Source organism: Rana temporaria, chromosome 3 (genome assembly GCF_905171775.1).
Source record: "Rana temporaria chromosome 3, aRanTem1.1, whole genome shotgun sequence".
NCBI lineage: Eukaryota > Metazoa > Chordata > Amphibia > Anura > Ranidae > Rana > Rana temporaria.
The window spans coordinates 339,469,456-339,492,893 of NC_053491.1; the positions used below are offsets into that span (position 1 = coordinate 339,469,456).

General features: G+C 42.4%; 1 protein-coding gene across 2 annotated transcripts in view; it reads left to right on the forward strand.

Annotated features, from left to right (window-relative positions):
* The window catches only part of GEMIN5 (gem nuclear organelle associated protein 5), a 127,052-nt gene that overhangs the window by 86,067 nt on the left and 17,547 nt on the right, over positions 1-23,438 (forward strand). For both annotated transcript variants that reach the window (XM_040345087.1, XM_040345088.1), the window contains exons 20-27: positions 977-1,066; positions 3,763-3,900; positions 4,109-4,256; positions 9,094-9,213; positions 12,932-13,142; positions 14,611-14,871; positions 17,828-17,990; positions 20,386-20,806. In XM_040345087.1, the coding sequence (XP_040201021.1) occupies positions 977-1,066; positions 3,763-3,900; positions 4,109-4,256; positions 9,094-9,213; positions 12,932-13,142; positions 14,611-14,871; positions 17,828-17,990; positions 20,386-20,806 (1,552 nt within the window). The remainder of the gene's footprint in view (positions 1-976; positions 1,067-3,762; positions 3,901-4,108; positions 4,257-9,093; positions 9,214-12,931; positions 13,143-14,610; positions 14,872-17,827; positions 17,991-20,385; positions 20,807-23,438) is intronic.

Below are 23,438 nucleotides of genomic sequence, written 5' to 3' on the forward strand. Positions count from 1 at the left end.
ACTTTAGTTGGAGTTCAGAAGCATTAATTTAAAGCGTATCTAGACACATGAACAAAAATGGATAGTGTTGCAGATTACCGGTCCTTAGATGTTGTGGTTGCATTTGTTTTCTTTTATCAAACATTTGTTCTCTTTATACCTAGTTTTGTTGCTATAAACTGAATACCCACTTTAGGTGGACAAATGTACTGAGCAGTGTTGTCATCCTAGGACAAATGGTGTCATAGGAGTGCATTAATAAGACTACATACCACCTCTCTATCTTCTCTGTAACAGGACGTCTTTATTATTTATTTTTTATAGAGATAGTAGGGAAAAATGCTAGCTGAATGCTTTCCTGAGGCAGAGCATGCAGATAGTCATCAGCTTACACGATTTCTGGCTCGTTAAACAGCAATTTTTCATTTTTTTTGGACTGAAATAACAGACCAAGAATGAGTACCGGTAGATAATATGTCAGGTTTTTATTGCCATGTCAGTTTGTGCTTTCCTTTTTCCTTATTGCTGTGTGATTTATTATTGCCATTTGAATGTCTATTGGGTGGGAAGAACCAACTTCCCTAACTGTTCAGGTGACCAATTTTCTGGAAAACAAAAGTGATAAGAAATTAAAAATATTATGGCTATCATTGTAACAGGAACAGTAGGGGCAATGTCTCCAATAAGCGATACCTGTTTAGTAAGACTTTTATTCACTTCCCACTGTGTCTCTTGGACAGGAAATGAGAGAAAATCTCCCCAATGGGGGCACAAGCAGAAATAAAAGATGGCAGAGAGTAAAGTGTATGTAAACACTGAAAAATAATTGTTCTAAACCTTCCCCAGTCTATCCAAAACTAGACTTACACCAAGCATAATATTATAGGCTAATGGGTATTTCAGTGGCAAATCCCACATTCACTATTGAATGCTGGAACTCGGTCTGAGATTTTATAAAATATTCCTATGTATGTTAATTGCTATTTATTTCCTCTAGCTGATGGATCCCATGCCCTGTTGGAAGATTCTGTTCACCTTGGCCTATACAGTGATCGTGGTACTCTGCATCGGCTCATGGAAGAAGAGGGTTTGTATAACTGTTTTTTTTATTTTTTTTTTGACCACATACTGTTTGAGCAATAGGTGGGTTCCTTGTATAAACACCTTGGCTTACAGTACAGGACACAGGCAACTTATTCATATACCATGGCTTATAGCTCTGTACCTTTAGGACCCGTTCGTATCTAGCAGTTTGGAATCACAGGCAGAATCTCCACGATTCTGCAGGCGATTCCAAACTGCACTGCAAAACACAACACACTTGTTTGGGTTTCATTCAATGTAAATTGCACATAAACGCAATGTGATTTGCCACAATTGCAGCACAATTTATCACTGCAAAGATGCACCAGGTTAGGAGCTATTGAAAGTGTGCTACTTTGTTTTGTTGTAATATTTTTCTAAATAATTCTTTGGGTAACCTCACTGTCTACAGAAGCAGTGAATCCTGATAGTTGCAACCTCGATAAAACTTTTGGAGTCGTACCCATACCCCACACTGTGGGAATGGCCTGTAATGTTTCTTTGGGCACTGGATCCTGGGCACCCACCTTGGCACTTACTGCAACAAGTTGAGTTAGCCACAGGGTTCTTTACAGGTAAAGGGCCATGCTCCATCACATCAGCACCTGAAGACCCATTCAGGGGTATGCCCACTGTGACAGGCGAAGCCTGAAATTACAGTTGGTAAAGTATTGAACACATCACTATTTTTCTAGGTGCGATTGACATGAAATTTTCATCACATGTCGGTAACAATCCATACATACAAAAAAACAAAAACAAATAAGTTTAGAAATTAAGTTATGTGTAATTAAAAATGGATTGACACAGGGAAAAAGTATTGAACACATGAAGAAAGGGAGTTGGGAAAAGAACATGGAAAGCAAAGACACCATCTGACATCTATCAGTAATTCGGAAGTAATCCTCCCCCTTGTCAGTGCAAATTAATATTAGCTGGTTCAGTCTCAACTGATGGCCCATAAAAAGGTGGCTCATTACTAAGGTGTCATACAAGAAACATCACGTGATGGGTAAAAGCAAAGAGCTCTCTTAAGACCCTTGCAACCTTATTGTTGCAAAACATACTGATGGCATTGATTACTGAAGGATTTCTAAATTCTGAATGTTCCAGTGACCACTGTTGGGGCCTTAATCTGAAAGTGGAAAGAAAAACATGTCACCATATACTGGCCACGACCAGATGCTCCTCACAAAATTTCTGACGGAGGAGTGAAAATAATTATCAGAATAGTTGTCCAAGAGCCAAGGAGCACTTGTGAAGAGCTTCAGAAAGACCTGGAATTTGCAGGTCCAATTGTTTCAAAGAAAACTATAATTAATGCAGTCAACGACCATGGCCTGTAAGCGCGCTCACCATGCAAGACTCCATTGCTGAAGAAAAAGCATGTTGAAGCTTGTTTAAAGTTTGCTGCACAACATTTATGCAAGCCTGTGAAATACTGGGAGAATATAGTCTGGTCAGATAGACCAAAATGGAACTCTTTGGATGCCATAATACAAAGGTCAAATGGCACTGCCCATCCCAAAAACACCCCCCATACAGTGAAGTTTGGAGGTGGTAACATCATGGTATGAGGCTGTTTTTCAGCTTACGGTACTGGCAAACTTCATATCTTTGAAGGAAGGATGAATGAAAAAATGTACCAAGACATTTTTGATAAAAATCTGCTGCCATCTACTAGGATGATGAAGATGCAACGATAGAAAACATTTCAGCTAGACAATGATCCCAAGCACAAAGCCAAGCAACTAGAATGGCTCAGCCAATCACTCGACTTACATCCAATAGAAAACCTATGGAAAGGACTAAAGATCAGAGTTCATAGAAGAGGCCCACGGAAACCTTTAAGATTTGAAGACTGTGTGGAAGAATTGGCCAAAATCACAACTGAGCAATGAATGCAACTAGTTGCTCCATACAGTAGGCGTCCTGAGGTCCTGTTGGTCATTACCAACAAAGGATTTTGTATCTAGTATTAAATACATTTCAGTTGGGGGTTCAATACTTTTCTCTGTGTCATTCCGTTTTTTATTACACATAACTTAATTTCTGAACATATTTGTTTTGGTTTCTTTGTATGTATGGATTGCATAGGTTTTTCCTGACATGTGTTGAAAATGTTATGTCAATAGCACCTTTAGAAATCTATTTACCTAGAAAATGGTAATGTGTTCAATACTTATTTTACCCACTGTATATACAGTCCAGAGTCGTGAACAGATAAAAAGGGTCACCCTGTATTATTGACCAATACAGTTTATTAGGGGGCTATGTTTGGAATGTATTCACTTTATGGTGCAAACCTTTAAAATTTGGCGCTAAATTTATCCACTCAGAGCTCTCAAGTAGATGACCAGGTTGTTGCATCACACCACTGGTTGCACACTTTAACCCCACCTCCGCCTAGAGGACTTATAAAGTACTCTGATGTTTCCTCAAGCATTCCAACATGAAGAAAGATTCACTACAGGAAGGCAGGCAACAATGTAACAAAATGTGAGTGGGGTTCTATCAAAAAAGAAAGAAAACTGTTTAAAGCATTTGAACTCTAGTCGCTTTTGCTGGAAGCTGGCAGGGACATTTTGACAACAGTTAAAACTAAAAAATTCATTACAGATTATGTTCTCAATACTAATTATTGTAGTTCTCTGTATAACTATGTATTGCCTTTTTTTTTAATTAATGTTTTTCTGATAGGAAAAGCACATCTGGAGGGTGGACACCCTGAGCTGCAGCACCACATCATGTTGTGGAAAGGGGACCTGAAGGGGACATTACAACTGGCTGCAGAGAGGGCAGAGCTCACAGACCAACTGGTGGCGCTGTCTCCCATGGGTAGGTAAGAGGGTCAGAATGAATATACTCCAATCTTTTCTGATCACGGTTGAAAATGCACATGGTTCCTTTTTCAGAGTCTTAAAAAAATTCTGTACACAGTAGATGGCTAGCTGTACATGTATATTGTACTTTCCTCTTATCAGCCCTGAATTCTGGACTTTGAAAGGACTGCATTAAATTAATGGCTTTTATATTCTTCCTGTAGCTGGATACAAGGTCTGGGTTTGGGCGGTTGAATCCTACGTGAAGCAACTGTGTTTCCAGGAACAATACACGAAAGCTGCTTCCCACCTTCTGTCTATTAACAAAGTATACGAGGCTGTTCAACTACTGCAAGGAAACCATTTCTATAGGTATGTGTGCTGGAAATCATTTTTGTAGTAGGACCTAGGCATGATTGTGGCCTTTCCTTTATGACCAAGTCATTTGTCAGGAAAAATAGAGCGTACTTTTGTTGTCCTGTTTGCATTACCTGGGTTGATTAAGAGCATCCATCTACATGCACTTTTTTTTTTTACCCTTTGCTTTTTTTCTTTGGGTTGTGCTGTAGTTCAACCACAGCGTTCTTCCTCACTAAGTCAATAATTGGACCAGCAGCAGCATCCTGATGACCATTTATGTTTAATCTTTGTTTATTACAGTTTATTTTTTTGTGTTATAACAAATTCACATGAAAAAAAGGGAATGTAAGTCTCGGACATATGTCCATATTCGTCACGATATAATATCTCAGTGAAAGTAGGTTTACATGCTGGTACATAAGCATATCAAAAGATGACAGGACATATCCCCAATAGGTAAATAACAAAGGAACGCAACTACACTAGTAAGAGGGTGGCAAGGCAGTCAATAGTCAGATAAATATACAGAGTGAAGTCTCACAAATCTACCTTAGACCAAAAACATAGGAAACATCAAACGTCATTTACACGGAGGGGCTTTCTACAATGTAAGCAATAGGGATAACTCTTTCGGGCATACAAGTAACAAAAATTTGATTGTGAACAGACAAGCATGTGGAATTCTTAATGGCTGTGTAGCAAACAGAAAACATGGATAAGAAAGAAATGAAACCTTGTAGAACAAAGAAGAAAAGTAGAGAGAGAAAAAAAGAGGGGGGTGGGAGGTAAGACCCCAGCACTATGATGATGGATAAAGTTGGGTATCCAATAAAGTGTAGGGAGTTATATGACAGCGAGATCAGAGATAAGAGGCAAATTTAGAGAAATGTCGGATTCCAAACCCACCATGTTGGAGTGTAATCGTCAGATTTAATGGTTTCCCAGGAGCTCAAATTTTTTAGATGACCAAATAAAGTCCATCTCACAGGCCCATTCCACAAAGGACAGGGGCTGTGGTTTACACCAGGCCCTGGCAATCACAATATATGCGGAGGTCAGGAATAGTCAGAGAAGTCTTTTTTATGTTTATAGGATCCAGGCATCATTAATAGCAGAGTAATAGGAGGACAATTAGTGATTCTGTCCTCAACTAATTCATAGTAGAGGTGAAGTAGTCAGATAAATATACAGAGTGAAGTCTCACAAATATACCTTAGACCAAAAACATAGGAAACATCAAACGTCATTTACACGGAGGGGCTTTCTACAATGTAAGCAATAGGGATAACTCTTTCGGGCATACAGGTAACAAAAATTTGATTGTGAACAGACAAGCATGTGAAATTCTTGATGGGTGTGTAGCAAACAGAAAACATGGATAAGAAAGAAATGAAACCTTGTAGAACAAAGAAGAAAAGTAAAGAAAAAAAAAATAGGGGGGTGGGAGGTAAGACCCCAGCACTATGATGAGGGATGAAGTTGGGTATCCAATAAAGGGTAGGGAGTTTTATGGCAGGGAGATCAGAGGTTTGAGGCAAATTTAGAGAAATTTCTGATTCCAAACCCACCATGTTGGAAAGGAGTTATGAGAGGACAAGTGCTCCAAATATGAGTCATGGTACCTGGCGCCTGAAAACATCTCCAACAGGTGTTCGGAATTCATGGGTCGATTTTGTGTTGAGTAGTAGGGCATTGATACCACCTGGTGTGGATTTTATAATTACGCTCCTGTGCTCTAGAAGATGTGGAAGTCTTAGAAGTAAACTTTAGTATTTTGTCCTAGTCAAAGTCTTGACTGGGGATATTAAGTTCCTGCTCCCATTTGGTAATAAACTGTGGGGCATGCGGTAGGAAGGACTACATATATGGTATATGTGAGATAAGGAGTGTTCCAGTCAGGCAGACTGGGACAGTAAGCTCTTAAAGTCAGGGCAGTTGTAGACTAGTTGGTGACAAGGTGATGTCGGAGTTGGGAGTATTCCAACCAGCCTCTGGCCTAGTTATGACAGGACGCTAACAGCTGCTACAAGGGAAGCCGTGTACCATTCCGAAAGGTATGGCAAAGCAGCAGTTTATCTTAATTTTTCCAGATAAGAAATCAAGAATGGGAGGAAATGTAGTAGTCTCAAAAAGGGGCGAAAGTGGGCTGGGACTGGTCGTGAGTAAGCCTTTTCCTATGTCCCATATATACAAAGCATATAAATTACCATAAGAGGCAAGGCATGTGTGTGTGTGTGGTCTGTTTTTGGGGTCGGACCATGGCAAAGAAGTGATGTCAGGAACAAGTAGGTAATGTTCCAGAGCCATCTATAATTTAGAATCTCTATGGTACCAATCAAGAATCCTGAGGAAAAGGATTTATGATGGTACAAGAGTTGGTTGGGTAGAGCCACACCACCTCTAAATTTAGGCAGGGAGCAATGAAACCTGTATTTTTTTGCCTTGCCAGATATTTTTTCGTAATTAGTGTGTTAATATGAGAAAAGTACCCTGAAGGAGGGGCTATTGGGACTGTCTGAAATGTATAGAGCAATAGACAGCGGGGTTGATTTACTAAAGGCAAATCCACTTTGCACTAGAAGTGCACTGCAATTGCACTTGGAAGTGCAGTCGCTGTAGATCTGAAGGGGACATGCAAGGAAAATAAAAAACAGCATTTTAGCTTGCACATGATTGGATGATAAAATCAGCAGAGCTTCCCCTTATTTCAGATCTTCACCTCAAATCTAAATTGACTGCACTTTCAAGTGCACTTGTAGTGCAAAGTGGATTTGCCTTTAGTAAATCAACCCCAGCATGTCCATCTTCATGACATTCATACGGCCAAACCAAGAGATAGTGGACTTATCGTACGACTTAAGACGGGTGCGGACAAGGGAGAGTAGGGGTGTGTAGTTTAGATCGGAGAAAGTAGTTGGGATATAAACTCTTAAATATTTAATAGCTCGGTGTTGCCACTTAAAGAGAAAATTAGAAGGTAGTCTGGAGCTCTCCTAGAGAGGATAAGGAGATGTTAAGGGCCTCTGTTTTCTCGTAGTTGACTTTAAAATTACTCGCCAATCCAAAGTCTGCAAGTTCCCTCATAAGCGAAGGGAGAGACGTAAGCGGGAAAGAGATATTAAGAAGGTTATTTGCATAGTTTAGGGCGCCCACCTCAATACCCTTGCTATCTGGGTTATTACGGAGCACAATGACAAGTTGTTTCCATGCTCAGAACGTATAAAGAGGAAAAAGGGGGCATCCCTGGCAAGTTCCATTTTTTATTTCAATTGAATCTGAGAGCAACATATTAGAGCATATTCTCACGTAAGGTTTTCGCATATAGGGCCAACATTTTTTGCAGCATGTTGGGTCACGATGGATCCGGTCAGATGTATTTTCAGCATCTACTGATATAAGGCAAGCCTGGATATTGGGCTTCTGGACATATTTGATTAACCTCTTGCCGACCAGCCGCCCCAGTTTTATGGCGGCAGGTCGGCTCCGCTGGGCGAGATCACGTAATATTACGTCATCTCGCCGAGCAGCCAATAGGGGCGTGCTCGCCCCCTGACGCGCATGCCCGGCGGGTGCGATCACCGCCGGGCACCCGCGATCGCTCGTTAGAGCGAGAACCGGGAGCTGTGTGTGTAAACACACCGCTCCCGGTCCTGTCAGGGGGAGAAATGCCTGACCGTCTGTTCATACAATGTATGAACAGCGATCAGTCATTTCCCCCAAGTCAGTCCACCCCCCCTTCAGTTAGAACACACCCAGGGAACATACTTAACCCCTTCCTCGCCCCCTAGTGTTAACCCCCTCCCTGCCAGTGGCATTTTTATAGTAATCAATGCATTTTTATAGCACTGATCGCTATAAAAATGCCAATGGTCCCAAAAATGTGTCAAAAGTGTCTGCCATAATGTCGCAGTGTCGATAAAAATCGCTGCCATTACTAGTAAAAAAAAATATTAATAAAAATGCCATAAAACTATCCCCTATTTTGTAAGCGCTATAAGTTTTGCGCAAACCAATCAATAAACGCTTATTGCGATTTTTTTTTTTAATGAAAAATATGTAGAAGAATATGTATCGGCCTAAACTGATGAAAAAAAAAAAAATTTGGGGGGATATTTATTACAGCAAAAAGTAAAAAATATTCATTTTTTTTCGAAATTGTCGCTCTATTTTTGTTTATAGCGCAAAAAATAAAAACCACAGAGGTGATCAAATACCACCAAAAGAAAGCTGTATTTGTGGGGAAAAAAGGATGCCAATTTTGTTTAAGAGCCACGTCGCACGACCGTGCAATTGTCAAAGCAACGCAGTGCCGAATCGCAAAAACTGGCCTGGTCTTTGACCAGCAATATGGTCCGGGGCTGAAGTGGTTAAAGAGATGGATTGGAGGGCATTATCTTGGGCTTCCTGGTCTGGTGTGAACCCCATTTGGTCACTTGTATCAAGTCTGGAATAAAAGATGTGGGCTGTTGGCGATAATTTTGGAATAAAAACGTATAGTATATCAATATTGGCAAAGGAAATGGGGCGGTAGCTACCTGATAATGACATGGCAATGCAACTGTCAAACTGTCCTGTCATTTCCATTTTCTTTCGGATCAAAGGGGTGTTGACAGAGACCATCTGACCAATCATCTGGTCTAAGCGGTGGCTGCTGGGAGGCAAGTATGTTTATGACCATGTCTCAGATGCAATTTTTGACTTCAGTTAACAGTTTGTGTATTGTATAACTGAAAGAATTTTTTACTGTCCCCATAAGATTATGGAGGGTCTGTTGGTGAGACGGGGAATATTTTTACATGTAATGACACAAAAGCTGAAAGATCCTAATTCCCCTTCTGATTTATTTCAGGGAAGCCATTGTTGTGGCTAAAGCACGCCTGCTCTCTGATGACCCCATTCTACGGGAGCTGTACACCAGCTGGGCTGCAGTGCTGGAGCAGGATGGACACTACGCCATGGCTGCCAAGTGGTAAGTACCTGACTCTACCTAAGGTTATGGGCGTAGGTGGATTCTATGCAAAGCACTGCTTTCTGATAAATAATGTAAACATCCGTTAGAAGAGTAAGAGAACTCGGGGCTTGGGGAAAACAATTCTAACAGCCTTTTGACATGTTATGCCCAGTTTATATTTTGACTCATTTTCTGTAAATTCCATTCATAGAGTAGTTCGTTTTTAGACACATGGGGCCAGATTCACAGAAAAAGCACGCCGGAGTATCTGCTGATACTCCGGCGTACTTTCAAATTTGCCGCATCGTATGTTTATTTGTAATTCACAATCAAAGATACGACGGCATTTGGCTAAGATCCGACAGGCGTACGGCTTCGTACGCCTTCGGATCTTAGGATGCAATACTTCGGCGACCGATAGGTGGAGTTTGCGTCGTTTTCCGCGTCGGGTATGCAAATTGGCTGTTTACGGCGATCCACGAACGTACGCGTGTTTGTCGCATTCTCTTACCTCGTCGGTTTTTCCCGTCGCAAAGTTGCGCTTGCTATTTGGGTGGTGTAATATTAGACAGCCCATGTTAAAGTATTTTTTTTTTGCGTAAGTCGTCCGGGAATACAAAAGGACGTAACGCACATCGCCGTTCAAAACATTACGTCGGGGCGACGTCATTTCGCGCAAAGCACGGTGGGAAATTTCAAAACTGAGCATGCGCAGTACGTTCGGCGTGGGAACGCGCCTAATTTAAATGGTACACGCCCCATTTGAATTAGGCGGGCTTGCGCCGGACGGCTTTACGCTACGCCGCCGCAAGTTTACACGCAAGTGCTTTGTGAATCAAGCACTTACGCTGAAAACTTGCGGCGGAGTAACGTAAACGGGATACGTTACGCCGCCGCAAAGGTATGTGAATCTCGCCCATGGCTCTTAAGAGTACTAGTTAATATATCTTTCTTGGGAGAACTTTGACTCGGAACTGGACCCAGGTATATGCTCACAGCTAGAACACTGGAGTCGGCAATATGCGAGCTGAGCTTTCAAATTACACTTTTCCTGGGAATATTAAGGGAATTCCTTTGTAGTTTTATTCCATCAGAGGCAGCGTTGTGGGCTCACCACAGGAAATTATGGCCCAGATTCACAAAGGACTTCCGACGGCGTATCTCCTGATACGCCGTCGGAAGTCTGAATGTGAGGCGTCGCATCTATGCGCCTGATTCATAGAATCAGATACACCTCACTGTTGCCAAGATACGACTGACGTAAGTCTCTTACGCCGTCGTATCGTGGGTGCATATTTAGGCTGGCCGCAAGGGGCGCTTCCATAGATTTCCGCGTAGAATATGCAAATTAGGTAGATGCACCGATTCACGAACGTACTTGCGCCCGCTACGCCTTTTACGTTAGTCTTACGTCCGGCGTAAAGTTACCCCTGCTATATGAGGCGTAGCCAATGCAAAGTATGGACGTCGGAACAGCCGTCAAATTTTACGTCGTTGACGTAAGTCGTACGTGAATAGGGCTGTGCGTAAGTTGCGTTCACGTCGTAGGCAGTGTTCGACGCATCTTAGGCATTCTATCCGACGCATGCGCACTGGGATACGTCCACGGACGGCGCATACGCCGTTCTTTCGGCCCCTCATTTGCATGGGGTCACGGCTCATTTTAATACAACACGCCCACCTCTTCAAAATTTGAATTGCGCGGGCTTACGCCGGCCAATTTACGCTACGCCGCCTCAACTTACGGAGCAAGTGCTTTGTGAATACTGCACTTGCCTGTCTTAATTGTGGCGGCCTAGCGTAAATGGTATACGCTATACCCGCACAAAGATACGCCCAGATATGCGAATCTGGCCCTATGAGCTGGAATTCTGGCAGATCAACAGGTACTCTGTACTTGCAGCATTTTTAACCACTTCCAGACCGCTGTACGACTATATACGGCGGCACTTTAAAGATACATATCTCGGTAACGGCAGCAGCTGCTGCCACAACCGAGGTATCTATCTTTACTGTCAGCGGTTCTGGTAACGATAACGGCGGTCTCCGTGGCGGATGCGCCGCGAGATCGCCGTTATCGGTGGCGGGAGAGGGACTCTCCCGCGCTCTCCGCCGCTTACCGGAGCCGTCGGTAGCGGCGGAGGAGATCGCGACCGTTCGGGAGCTGAGCGGGGACGAGACTGAAGGAAAAATCTCCTTCGCCTGTCCCCATAGCTCGGCTGGGCGGAAGTGACGTCAAAACGTCAGTCCCGCCCAGCCTCTTAAAGAAAAAATTTTTTTTTTGTCATTTGAAAAAATGACATTTTCCAATATTTTTTTTTTTTTTTGCATTTTAGTCTAAATATAAGATCTGAGGTCTTTTTGACCCCAGATCTCATATTTAAGAGGACCTGTCATGCTTTTTTCTATTACAAGGGATGTTTACATTCCTTGTAATAGGAATAAAAGTGATCTTTTTTTTTTTTTTTTTTTTTTTTCCAGTGTAAAAAATAATAAAATAAATAAAAATAAATAAGAAAAAAAAAAAAAATTTTTAAAGCGCCCCGTCCCGACGAGCTCGTGCGCAGAAGCGAACGCATACGTGAGTAGCGCCCGCATATGAAAACGGTGTTCAAACGACACAAGTGAGGCGATCGTTAGAGCGAGAGCAATAATTATAGCCCTAGGCCTACTCTGTAACTCAAAAAATGCAACCTATAGAATTTTTTAAACGTCGCCTATCGAGATTTTTAAGGGTAAAAGTTTGACGCCATGCCACGAGCGGGCGCAATTTGTAAGCGTGACATGTTGGGTACCATTTTACTCGGCGTAACATTATCTTTCACAATATATAAAAAAATTGGGCCAAATTTATTGCTGTCTTATTTTTTTATTCAAAAAAGTGATTTTTTTCCAAAAAAAGTGCTCTTGTAGGACCGCTGCGCAAATATGGTGTGACAAAAAGTATTGCAATGATCGCCATTTTATTCTCTAGGGTATTAGAAAAAAATATATATAATGTTTGTGGGTTTTAAGTAATTTTCTAGCAAAAAAAAATGTTTTAGTCTTGTAAACGCCAAATCTGAAAAACACCCAAAGTAGAGAAGTGGTTAAAAAGAAAAATCATGGAAAATGTACATGCATTGTAAAGATGCACACTGCATATGTTTGGTTATATTATTTTGCCCAAAAGTACACTTTCACTGCGGTAATTTTTTTTTTTTTTTTTTTTAAGAATTAGGTGGGGAAGATTTATTTTTTCTGTTATGTTTTTATTTCTGTCTGTGATCTCATTGGGCAGATTCCTCGCTTCACATTTCTGTTGTCACTGCTCCTCGCTGTCTGTGAAAAGAAGGAACAGATATTACAATTGTCAGTTAAAACCCTTCCGCTCCATTAAAAAATGTTTCACTGCTTGTCCTGAAGTTAAGGGAAGTCTCCTTAATGCGTACACAGACAGCAACACTAACCCTAGGCAGCTCTGTCCAAAACTAAAAAAAGTAAAAGAATTTGAGCTACAGTATAAAGTTTTTTTCCATTTGATTACTGGACAAGTTGAGAGCTATGTGTTTAAAAATATGGCTGTTATTTCAAAAAATGTTTGGTTTTGATCATTTTCTGAAACTTTTACAAGGAAAACGTTTACATACTGTGCACTGATTTTTCAAAATGTAATTTTTGTATAGTTTCCTTTTTTAAATAGGGGCTTATTGTTGTTTTTTTCTACATATTGTTTCTCACTCTCCCTCTCTTGCAGTTACTTAGGGGCATCCTCTCACTATGATGCAGCTAAAGTCCTGGCCAAGAAAGGGGACCTGCTATCTCTGAGCACTGCAGCTGAACTAGCATTACTAGCAGGAGAGAAGGACCTAGCCGCCTCCTTCGCCATGCGCTGTACACAGGAACATGTCGCTGTGAAGAACTGGGTTGGGGCCCAACAGTGTCTACAGCCTCATGCCAGCCTGCTGGTAAACACCACCAGAGATATATAATTATTAGTATTATACACGATTTATATAGCGCCAACAGTTTACGCAGCGCTTTACAATGTAGAGGGGGGACAGAACAATGACAGTACAGTTCAATACAGAAGGTACAGGAGGGCCCAGTACCTATATAATGTTTATTATGCCTTTCTCTGCCAAGACACCTTGAGAGCAGATTTACCATCACATTAGCTCCACTCTCCTTTTAAGACACAGCAACTTGCCTGAATTATAGACTGGTTTAAGAAAATATGTCCAGTGCTTCCAGTGTGTGTTTGACCGGAGAGTCTATAGCGCTATCAAAAAAGTCTGGAATAACAACCATAGATTTGGTTAGGGGGCTAGGCAAGTTTTTTTTATTTTTTTTAATGATTTTTTATTTTTTTTGTCATTTGTGTAATTTTTTTTTTTTTTTTTTAATGCAGCACAATTACAGCTCTGCCTGGTGCACTCTGTCCACCAAAACTCAGTCAATTGCCAGTTATGGAGAAAAGCTAATTGTTGCATGTTACATCTGAAATCTGGTGCATTTCTTTTTTTTTTTTTTTTTAATTAAAGCCAACATAGTAGTTTACAGGGGGGGGGGGGGGGCGTCCTAGCACACAGGCAGAGAACCTGGTGTGCTACACACGTCCTGTGTACAATGATGACTTTTTTTGGGGCATGTAGCACACCCAGAGTCTGCAACTAGTTCAAGTTGTTGAAAGTAGCTCTGCTTTTAGGATTTAACTTGAATAATTATTTCTCTCATTCCATTTTGAAAACAGTGTTGCTGTGTGGGGGGGGGGGGGGGGGGTCCATCCACACAGCTGCATCATTCATTCACAGGACTCTTTGAATGAAAAAGTCCCATGCGCCACAGTGGCAGATGGGCTTTGTAGTTTGAATGGGCCACGAGTGTACTGATTAGCACGCTCTGACATATGTATGGGCTGAAAGCTGGAGGGAGACAGATATTGCTCCCGTAAACCACCACACAAACGATCCCCTTGAGCTTCAGACAGGTGACTAGATGCTGAGAATCTGCAGCAGTTAGAACGAATGTTTCCTCTTCCCCAATGGTCAGTGTTGCAAAGTTGTAACTTTGTTCTGTTTACAAGATGTGAAGCAAAATCAGGAATTTAGTCTTTAAGAGACGAAGCAAACCCACAGCCCAGAACAAAAAACTACCGCTTAGGCTCTGTAATTTGTATGATTGTTTTAACTCTAGGGCAGCTCCTCAGTTCAGGTTGTAGATGCTGACTTTAGATAACTTCTGAACAAAGATGGTGCTGGCCTTCTAGGAAGGAAGAATTGTTAAAAGGCGTATTGTGATATCATCTGTAAGATGTAATAAATACCCATCTCTGAGGGTACGTTCACTTTAGCAATTATTGGAAAATCAGACCATTATATTGGAATGATTATTGTTCAAGATGGAAATATTTAAAACGCATAACCTATTTTACAGGGGCAGAGGCTGTTACTGTGTACCAGCGAACTTCTTTACAGTCACGTTGCAGAGAAGACTGGGATAGACTGGAAGACGCAGGCGGTCCCATGTTTTCATGAATGGGCTGGCAGCGTCAGTGAGGACACTTTCATGAGTAAACTCACTGGAGTGTGGCAGAAGGAGTATGGAGTATGTACAGCAGATCAGTATACTGAGGCCTATCAGCAACTGTGTTCATCCGAGACCCCTCCAAGCACTGCTAATACCATCCCTAAGCAGGTAATGTAAGGCTTCTTTCCGCAGGCCATATTATGGTGTTTATGCTTGTTTTTTGTTTTTGTTTTCTGTTTGTTTTTTTGATGTAGTAGTATAAGATGATATAGGTTACATTTATATTGATTTTGCAGGGTATTTTTTTTTTCATGCATCTGCACAATATAATGAACTTTTTGTTTTTTTACTCTGTATTCTGCATATAAAGAATGCTAATGCTATGCTAATTACTGTCTTTAAAGCCAAACTCCTGGAAAACCGGTTAAATACCCAGATGAAATGAATATATGAGATTTGTTTTTACCTGCTAAACAATTTTATATTATTGTCTATCAAGTCCTGAGATTTATACAGCTCTGGAAAACACGGCACAAGCCAGTCTAGCAGGGGAGGTGACATGATTTCTTAATCATACATAACAGGACACAGAGGACATGATGTTTATGGCTACTTTGGTTATGCTGCCCACTTCAGGTAAATGAACACTGACCAAAAAGAGGCAAGAATCCCTGCCCAGGTGTAACTTCTGCAAACTCAGCCAAGCCTCTCTCTGGTAGGTTTCAGAAGGGGCAGACTGGCAATGCGTGTAAGCACGATGAAGACACCGCTGGTGTGCGTACCCTCGGTACACCACAGCAGGAACAGCTGCTGAAAAATAACTATACCTTAGCCATAGGAAAAAATCTTTACTACAAGAAGCAAATTGAGAAGCTTCCCTTGTAGGGCAGAAAGCTTGTTTGATGATTGTGGAGAAGAGCACGCTCCGCTCTATACCCGGCTAATAGCGACTCCACATCGGGCTGAACAGCACAAAAACTGCCCGAAAACCATCCCAGCGGGAACCGCAACGCCCGCGCGCCATGCTCAAACGCAGGAAACAGCCGACCCTGCCACAAAAGCTCACGGACTTCTTCCTGCTAGCTAGAGCAGGCCAAGGACAAGATGGCGCCGGCGGCTCCCTCAGCCATGCAGCTCTGCCGTCCCCTCATAACAACAGTGGCGGACATCAGCATCCAGGCTTCCCCACTGCAGCAAATTGTGAGTACTCAGCGCCCACCTTCCTCGGCCTTCCCTGTTAAATCCAAGTACCAGGAGAGAGGATGACACTCCAGGACGCGGCCCCTGGATTCCCTTCATACTGCCCCCTCCTAATGTCCAGAAAGCAGCAGCCATAGATAACTTCCCTGCCTCTGATCAGCCCATCTCAGAGCAGACGATGAAACACATGCTGATCTCCCTTAAGCAGACTCTGTACTCTGATCTATCAGCTGCAGTATCCTCACTGGCCAATGTAGTGCAATACCAGGATCAACGTCTGCAGCACATAACATGGCTGATCTTTTCACTGCTCACAATGAGGTTGTTGATATCTGCACAGAACATGAAGATGTTAAGCAGGCGATCAATCTTAAGCTGGCCGATCTCGAAGATCGATCATGCAGAAATAACATTAAATTTCGCAACATTAAAAGGTCCGCTTTAAGGTGTAGCTAACCCAAAATAGTCATGAAAATAAAGTCCTCTGTGTTCTGTGATGTACTCTAGGATTTTTTGTTTACCTGTAAAATCATTTTCCTGATTTCTTTCTGCTGTATTTTGACTTAAAAATCCCTTCCCCCTCCCCCACCCTGTGACTGAACAATGAAAGTAGAAGCAGAAGACTAATGAGCACAGCTATAGTCGCTCTGCTCACTCCTCCTTCCAGCATGCTACTTGAACTACAGCACACAATTGGCTGCTTGTGTTTTTTCATTCCCCTCTCTGAGCTGCTGTACATTGGGCTGCAACAGCCTGATACCAAGACACATTCAGGTACATTCACTGCTTTTATTGAAAAAGACATTTAATGATGTATTAATAATTACAGAGCTGTAATATCTGTCTGGAGTTCAGCTGTAATTACATTATGCCAAAATATAGCACAACTACAATTCTGTATGAAGAAGGTTGGCCATCAAAACACAGTGGCTAGGTAAATTAGTCAGAAGGGAATCCAGAGCAGGAAATGCTGAGATCCACAGCATCCATGGAACCCATATGATCTACAAAACTGGGCTTGAGGGACTGTTACCACCTATATATATATTTTATTTAACTGCTCCCTGTCTACTGAGGGATATAGTAAGTCTATTACATTTGGGTTATACTGCCATTGGCTGAGAGCGCTGATTGGATGCCGATCGGCAGACCAACACCTCATATCGTAGCTGAGCAGGAAGAAGCTCTTCTCCTATGATGCCATTGGATCTGCTCTTATTTTGCTCTCTGTTAAACCCCTTTCACACTGAGGAGCTTTGCAGGCGCTATAGCGCTAAAAATAGTACCTGCAAAGCACCCTATAACAGCAGCTCCATTCACTCCAGTGTGAAAGCTTGAGAGCTTTCACACTTGAGCGGTGTGCTGGCAGGGCGTCAGAAAGAGTCCTGCCAGCAGCTTCTTTGAAGCGCATTAGGAGCGGTGAACTCACCCCTCCTAAAGCGCCCCTGCCCATTGAAATCAATGGGCAGAACCGCCGGAAAACCGTGCCGCTGTGCGGGCGCTTTTAACCCTTTTTCACTTTTACCCCCGGCTAGAGGCCGAAAAGCGCTGCAAAAACGATGGTAGAACGCCTGTAAAAATAGTGGCGTTTTACCACCGACGCCTGGGCGCTTTCAGTGTGAAAGCGGCCTTAGCATATGCATTCAATTACTGCAATGTAGTTGAGTGGATGGACAGACATTGGCACAGACAGGACATATTCTGGATTGCAAATTGGCTTTTCTTCTCTAACAGGAGGTTGAGCGAACTGTTTAAAATTAAAATGCATGATACAATATATGTTCAGGTTTCACATTTAAATCATAGGCTTTCTGAGTCTGCTACTGTGGATTGATGCACATACAATTTTGTAAGGTTTTCAAAGATGTAAAAGAAAAAAAGTTGCCATTTTCGTTGCTTATCTGTGCTTTTTGTTTCCATTTAGCTGTTACTCCACATCTCCCAGGAGGTGGCACTGTCCGCTCTCAGTTATCTCTTGAGGAACTCGGATGAGGCTGCACCTGCCTTACTTCGCAGCCTCCACAGATGTCAGCAAGCTGGACATTTCACTTTAATGCAAGATATTGCTCGACTTTTGCTTCCAGATGGTAAGGACCAAGAAGAAAGATATCCACATTGAAGTGTGAAATCTTGTTCTCGATGCAATCTCTTTGACATGGGAATGTGTTCAGTGATTCCTAACAGAACCCTACAATTCCATCCAAAACTGAAAACATGGGGACCTAATAGGACAATGAGAGGTTTTGGAGATCTTAGGGTTTTTATTTACATACTACAGGTGCTTCCCACCTCTGCTTTTCTTTTACAGTACAGTTCATTTAGAAACAGAGAAGAGTGCTGTAATAACTGCTTTGGTCACCCTCTTTTAGCAATTAAAATTATTTTATCTTGTAGAACAGCCATATCTTTACTACAAACTACAGTTACCCAGCATCCACACCCCTCCTGAGCCTACCCTCAAAATCCTATTCTAGTTGCTTACTTACAGGTAGGACAACCGTGCCACACTCCTTGTCTCCATCCTTTCCAGGCCAAAATTTTCTGCACTGCTTGCCATGCCTGCACAGTGAGTCCTCATGGACTTGTGTAGGGGTCACCTCCTGGTTGTCTCCAGACTTGGACTACAGCCCTATTAAAGTTTTTATTGGGGGTTTACATGGCGGATGTAGCCAGTGGCGATGAAGAATAGAGCAGGCTACTGCAGTCCAACTGAGCTAAGTAAGCAGCTTAGGTAGGGGTTTAGTGAAGAATCGTTCAGGAGGGCTAGAGGGTGGGTTATTGTAGTCTCTGTTAAAGGTATAGCTGTACTTTAAGGGCCAGCACCAAAGTGGGCACTAAAGCATTGTAGCTTCTAGAACTTAAAATGAAACTTGCATCATTTTTTTTTAGCTTTGCCTCAACATGTGAGAACTGTTGGGTTTTCTTGCAGGTGCTGCCCCCAGTAGTAATTCACCCTTGCTTCCTGTCATGGACAGGGAAAATCTAAAATTTCAGACATTAAAACCGGTATAAAAGAAAAAATCTTCTGAAAGATACAGCTGTCAAAAAGAGTTGTCTTCCTAATTCTGTTGCGTCTCTGGGATAGGCAGTGAAGAGCAGTGTCCCCACTGGGGACAGGGTAATATAAAACATTGTAGCGTTTCTAACTTGTATTAACAGCTAATAATTCTTGGCTAGAGTTTCTAGCTTTTCTATTTCTGTTTAAAGCATTTGTTAAAAAGGAATACTGTTCCCTAAAGCATGAATAATAGCACAGTGCATGTGCTGTGTAATTTGGCCCCCCTGTATAACCTTAATAACCTGGCTGATCCTGCCTGGTTCTGCTTTTCCCCCTGTAAACTGACCACAGTTTATCATGGCTGCTGAGCCCTGACACCGTGGTCAGTTTACGTGCCTTCGTCATCCGCAGATCTCCTTTCTGCTCTCCCCGTTCCCCTCCTTGCCTGTCAGCTCCGTCCACTCCCCAACCCTCCCCTCCTGCTGCTATCATAACTTTATATGGCACAGACACTGGGACACATAATGTTATTTAACAGAAAATATAACATTATGTGTCCCAGTGTCTGTGCTATAAAAAAAAAAATGCAGATTTCTACCTTTTTATATCAGAGTGTTTACCGTCGCTTACATGACGTCTCTCCTCTCTCTTCTCCCCGGCTGACATCAGTGGGAGTTCTTGGCCCCGCCCGTTATAGCTGTCAGGCTGCGAGAGGAGAGAGCCGTGGAGTCACGCGAGCGCCAAGAGACGCTCTGATATAAGGTAGAAATAAATAAAAAATTGTATAGCATAGACACTGGGACACATAACGGAGGGGATTGTATGTTTGTTTATAGTATAGTGGCTTAACCACTTTGACCACCCGGTAGGATTTATCCACTTCCTGACCAGGCCCTTTTTTTGCGATACGGCACTGCGTTACTTTAACCAACAATTGCGCGGTCGTGCGACATTGTACCCAAATAAAATTGATGTGGTTTTTTTTTTTCACACAAATAGAGCTGTCTTTTGGTGGTATTTGATCACCTCTGCAGTTATTTTTTTCGCTATAAACAAAAAAGACTGACAATTTAGAAGGATGGGCTTTAAACTATGGACACCAAAAGCACAATAAGTTTAGGCAGGATTACTACAGGGTTATGTTAAAATGTAGCACTTGCTAAATGTCTTCCTACTGTGAGTTGGAGGCATTGAAACATTTTAGGTGAATTTACACGGTACAACTAAGCTGATTGTTACATGATTCATTCTGGTAAGTCCTCATATCATCTGTAAAAAAAAAAATAACAATGACAGTCTGCCACAGAGCAGGTAGTGGTGAACATATACTGGAGTCAAAGTTCACTAGATTTCATAAGACTCTTCCATCCAGTTTCCTTGTAGGGCTTCAATTATTTTAGCATTTTAATGGCGTTCTCTTTTAGACTTTCTCAGTGCCAGTCCTAACATTGGGAATATGTATTTTTTTATTTTTATTTTTTCAGGATGTGAGGAGCTGAGGAGTAACCTCAATCCAGACAATAAACACAGTTCTGCTGCTTTTGACAGTCTCCAGGCGTACTTGGCTTATATGAAACTGTATGAGCTATGGTGGAGTTGGAACCCAGGCTGCAAATTGCAGGAGACCAAGATGGACACCTGTGCTGGAATAGAGGAGGACATCTCGGGAGCAGTAGAAGACATTCCTGAAAAAATGTTTGATTTTGGGGTGCTATTTTCAGAACTGCATGCTGGCTTCCAGAACGCACAGCGAGAAATTGCAGATGTTCAAAAGGCTCTGCGAGAGATGATACAGCAGCATCAGAGGAGCCAGCAGATTCAAGATAACTCTCTTGAGTTAGAACCGGACCCTGACACAGGCTCAGTCCCATCTCCAGATGATTGCCCCGACGGCAGGAGCCAAATGTGAGTAGAAGCCTTTTCTATTATTGAGAAAAACAAAAATCACAGTCTTGTAGCATATTATCTACCCAGGTCATGGTATATCTACTAGTACAGGGATCTTCAAACTACAGCTCTCACATCCCACGAGGCATTGTAAAACCCTGACATTCGCAGACTTGACTAGCCATGATGGGAATTGTAGCTCCTGAACAACTGGAGGGCCATAGTTTGAAGACCCCTGTACTAGTAGATAGTCACATCAAACTGGACCTGTTCTGTAAGGCCCCTTTCACACTGAGGCGTATTTCAGGCATTTTAGCGCTAAAAATTGCGCATAAATAACTCCTGAAATACTCCTGCCCCAGCATTCTCAATGTGAAAGCCGAGGGCTTTCACACTAAGGCGATGCGCTGGCTGGAGGAAAAAAAATCTCCTGCAAGCAGCATCTTTAGAGCGGTAAATGAGCGGTGTGTATACTGCTCCTTCCCATTGAAATCAATGGGACATCGCGGCTGTAGCCGCGGTTTGTGGTCGGTATTAACCCTTTTTCGGCCACTAGCAGGGGTTAATATCGCACTGCTAGCGGCTGAATATCGAGGTAAATACGACGGTATAGCGGCACTAAAAATCGCGCCACTATACCGCCACCGCCCCTCCCGCATCCAGTGTGAAAGGGGCCTTAATTTAAAGACTCTTCATAGCTTCTCCAAGCCAATTGTTCAGTTTTAGCCCTGGTTCACACTGATGTATGAAACTCAATTCCTGTGCATTTCCCACACTGCATAGCAATCCCACCCATGCAATCTGCTGAAGGTATCAATTAAAAGTTAACGACACCCCAAAAGCAGGTCGCAAAATGCAGTGTTTGCCTAAACCAGCTCACATGGGTGTAAACGCCCATGCAATCCGGTTCCACTGCGAACAAAAAAAAACTGCCCACATCCTTTTTTTCATGCAGATGTGGTGCAATTTGAGCTATTCAAAAGGAATACACACCGCATAGAATCGCATGTGAAATGTGGTGTGTAGGGCTTAATCCGTTTCAGGGAAATATGCCTGCTTTTTATCCACACTGGTAGCATAAACACCTTGATTTAATCACTATGGAAAGTCAGATGCTATTGTCAAAGAACAGGATGAGATGTGTAATTGCAGAACAACCCTGTTTTAGTTAAATAATCTAAGTCCTGGTGTCAGGAAGGCTTCATAGGTTTTTGGCCCCTTTCAGACGCCGTCAATCGGATTCTGCTCAGCGGGGGGATTTGTCAGCTGAGCAGGTGGATGACAGGTACGTGCTCACTATGCAGAGTGGACACAGACAGCCTGCTGTGCAATTTACATGGCTGAAATTGTGAATGTTTTTTTAAAACAAAGCAACTAATCAACAAACTAGTGGCTTAATGTAAGAGTTACAATTCTACAGATCAGGAGTCTTCATGGACAGTGAGAGCCGGTTTACACTGGGGCGACTTGCGATCTGACTTCATGTCGCCTCAAGTCGCGCTGTAGAGAAAAACAATGGAAGTGAATGGGAGCGGTGTTAATACACACGACTCAAGGCGATCCGACTTCAGAAGAAGTTCCTGTACTACTTCAATCCGACTTGTAGGCGATTTGTACCCATTGATTTCAATGGAAGTCGCCTCAGAAGTCGGATCACTGTCTTAACTGAAGCGACTTTCCAGGAAGATAACATACAGGCAAACCTCTCCCTCCCCCTCCCTCTCCCAGAGCTGATTGTTGTTTTATTGGCCACTGGAAAGTCTCCTGTCCTGGAGACGACTTCAAGTTGTGTTGTAAATCGCCCCAGATCGCCCTGTGGTTCATGTTCAAGTGCCTCTGAAAGTCGAGCTGGAAGTCGTGTCGCCCTAGTGTGAACCGACTCTGAGGTGTACATTTTGGACAGAATGGACAGCTGGTTCACAGAAGGCATGAAAGAGAACTGGAACAGTTCTTAAACAGAAGTGAGGGCCTTCAATACTGTCTGTGTTTTACATATAATGCCATGAAAATCAAAGGATTAACAATTTTGAAGCCTACCTACACCAAGGGAAAGATTATGTGACTAGAACAAGAGTGGTTCCACAATTTTAATTTCTCCCATCCTGTCCTTCGACAATAACATCTACCGTTCCATGGTGATGGTTCAAGATGCCGGTGTGATCTGTGTAGATACAAAGGTTGAGGTATTTTCCTGACACTCATTAGACCTGACGAGGGTGTGGATGAGCTATGAAACGTCTTCAAAATACAGAAAACTCTAGTTTATTGTGGCTAACTACTAGAGTCAGTCTTGCCGTGGTTAAAATGGTCTCTGTTGCTTCCCTAGCTATAAAGTGCTATGCTGTAAAGCTCTATACTAATTTTAAGAGAAGTTAAAGTCCCTGCTGCTCTGCTCATATTGAAGTCTTTAAAAGGATAAAAGCAATTTCTCATTATGCATTTTTCTGGGGCTATGAAAATATGACAACTTCTGCACATAAAATATAAGGTATATACTACAGTGCCACTAGCAACTGTGTTTTCCCCATGTTAATGTGAAATTTCTCATTGATTTATTGCCTTTCACTAAGGAACTGGGCTAACTGTGTGTAATTGTGATTAATATTCTCTTTTGGAAGTAGGGATTGATGTACGGTAAGTGATTTTGTGC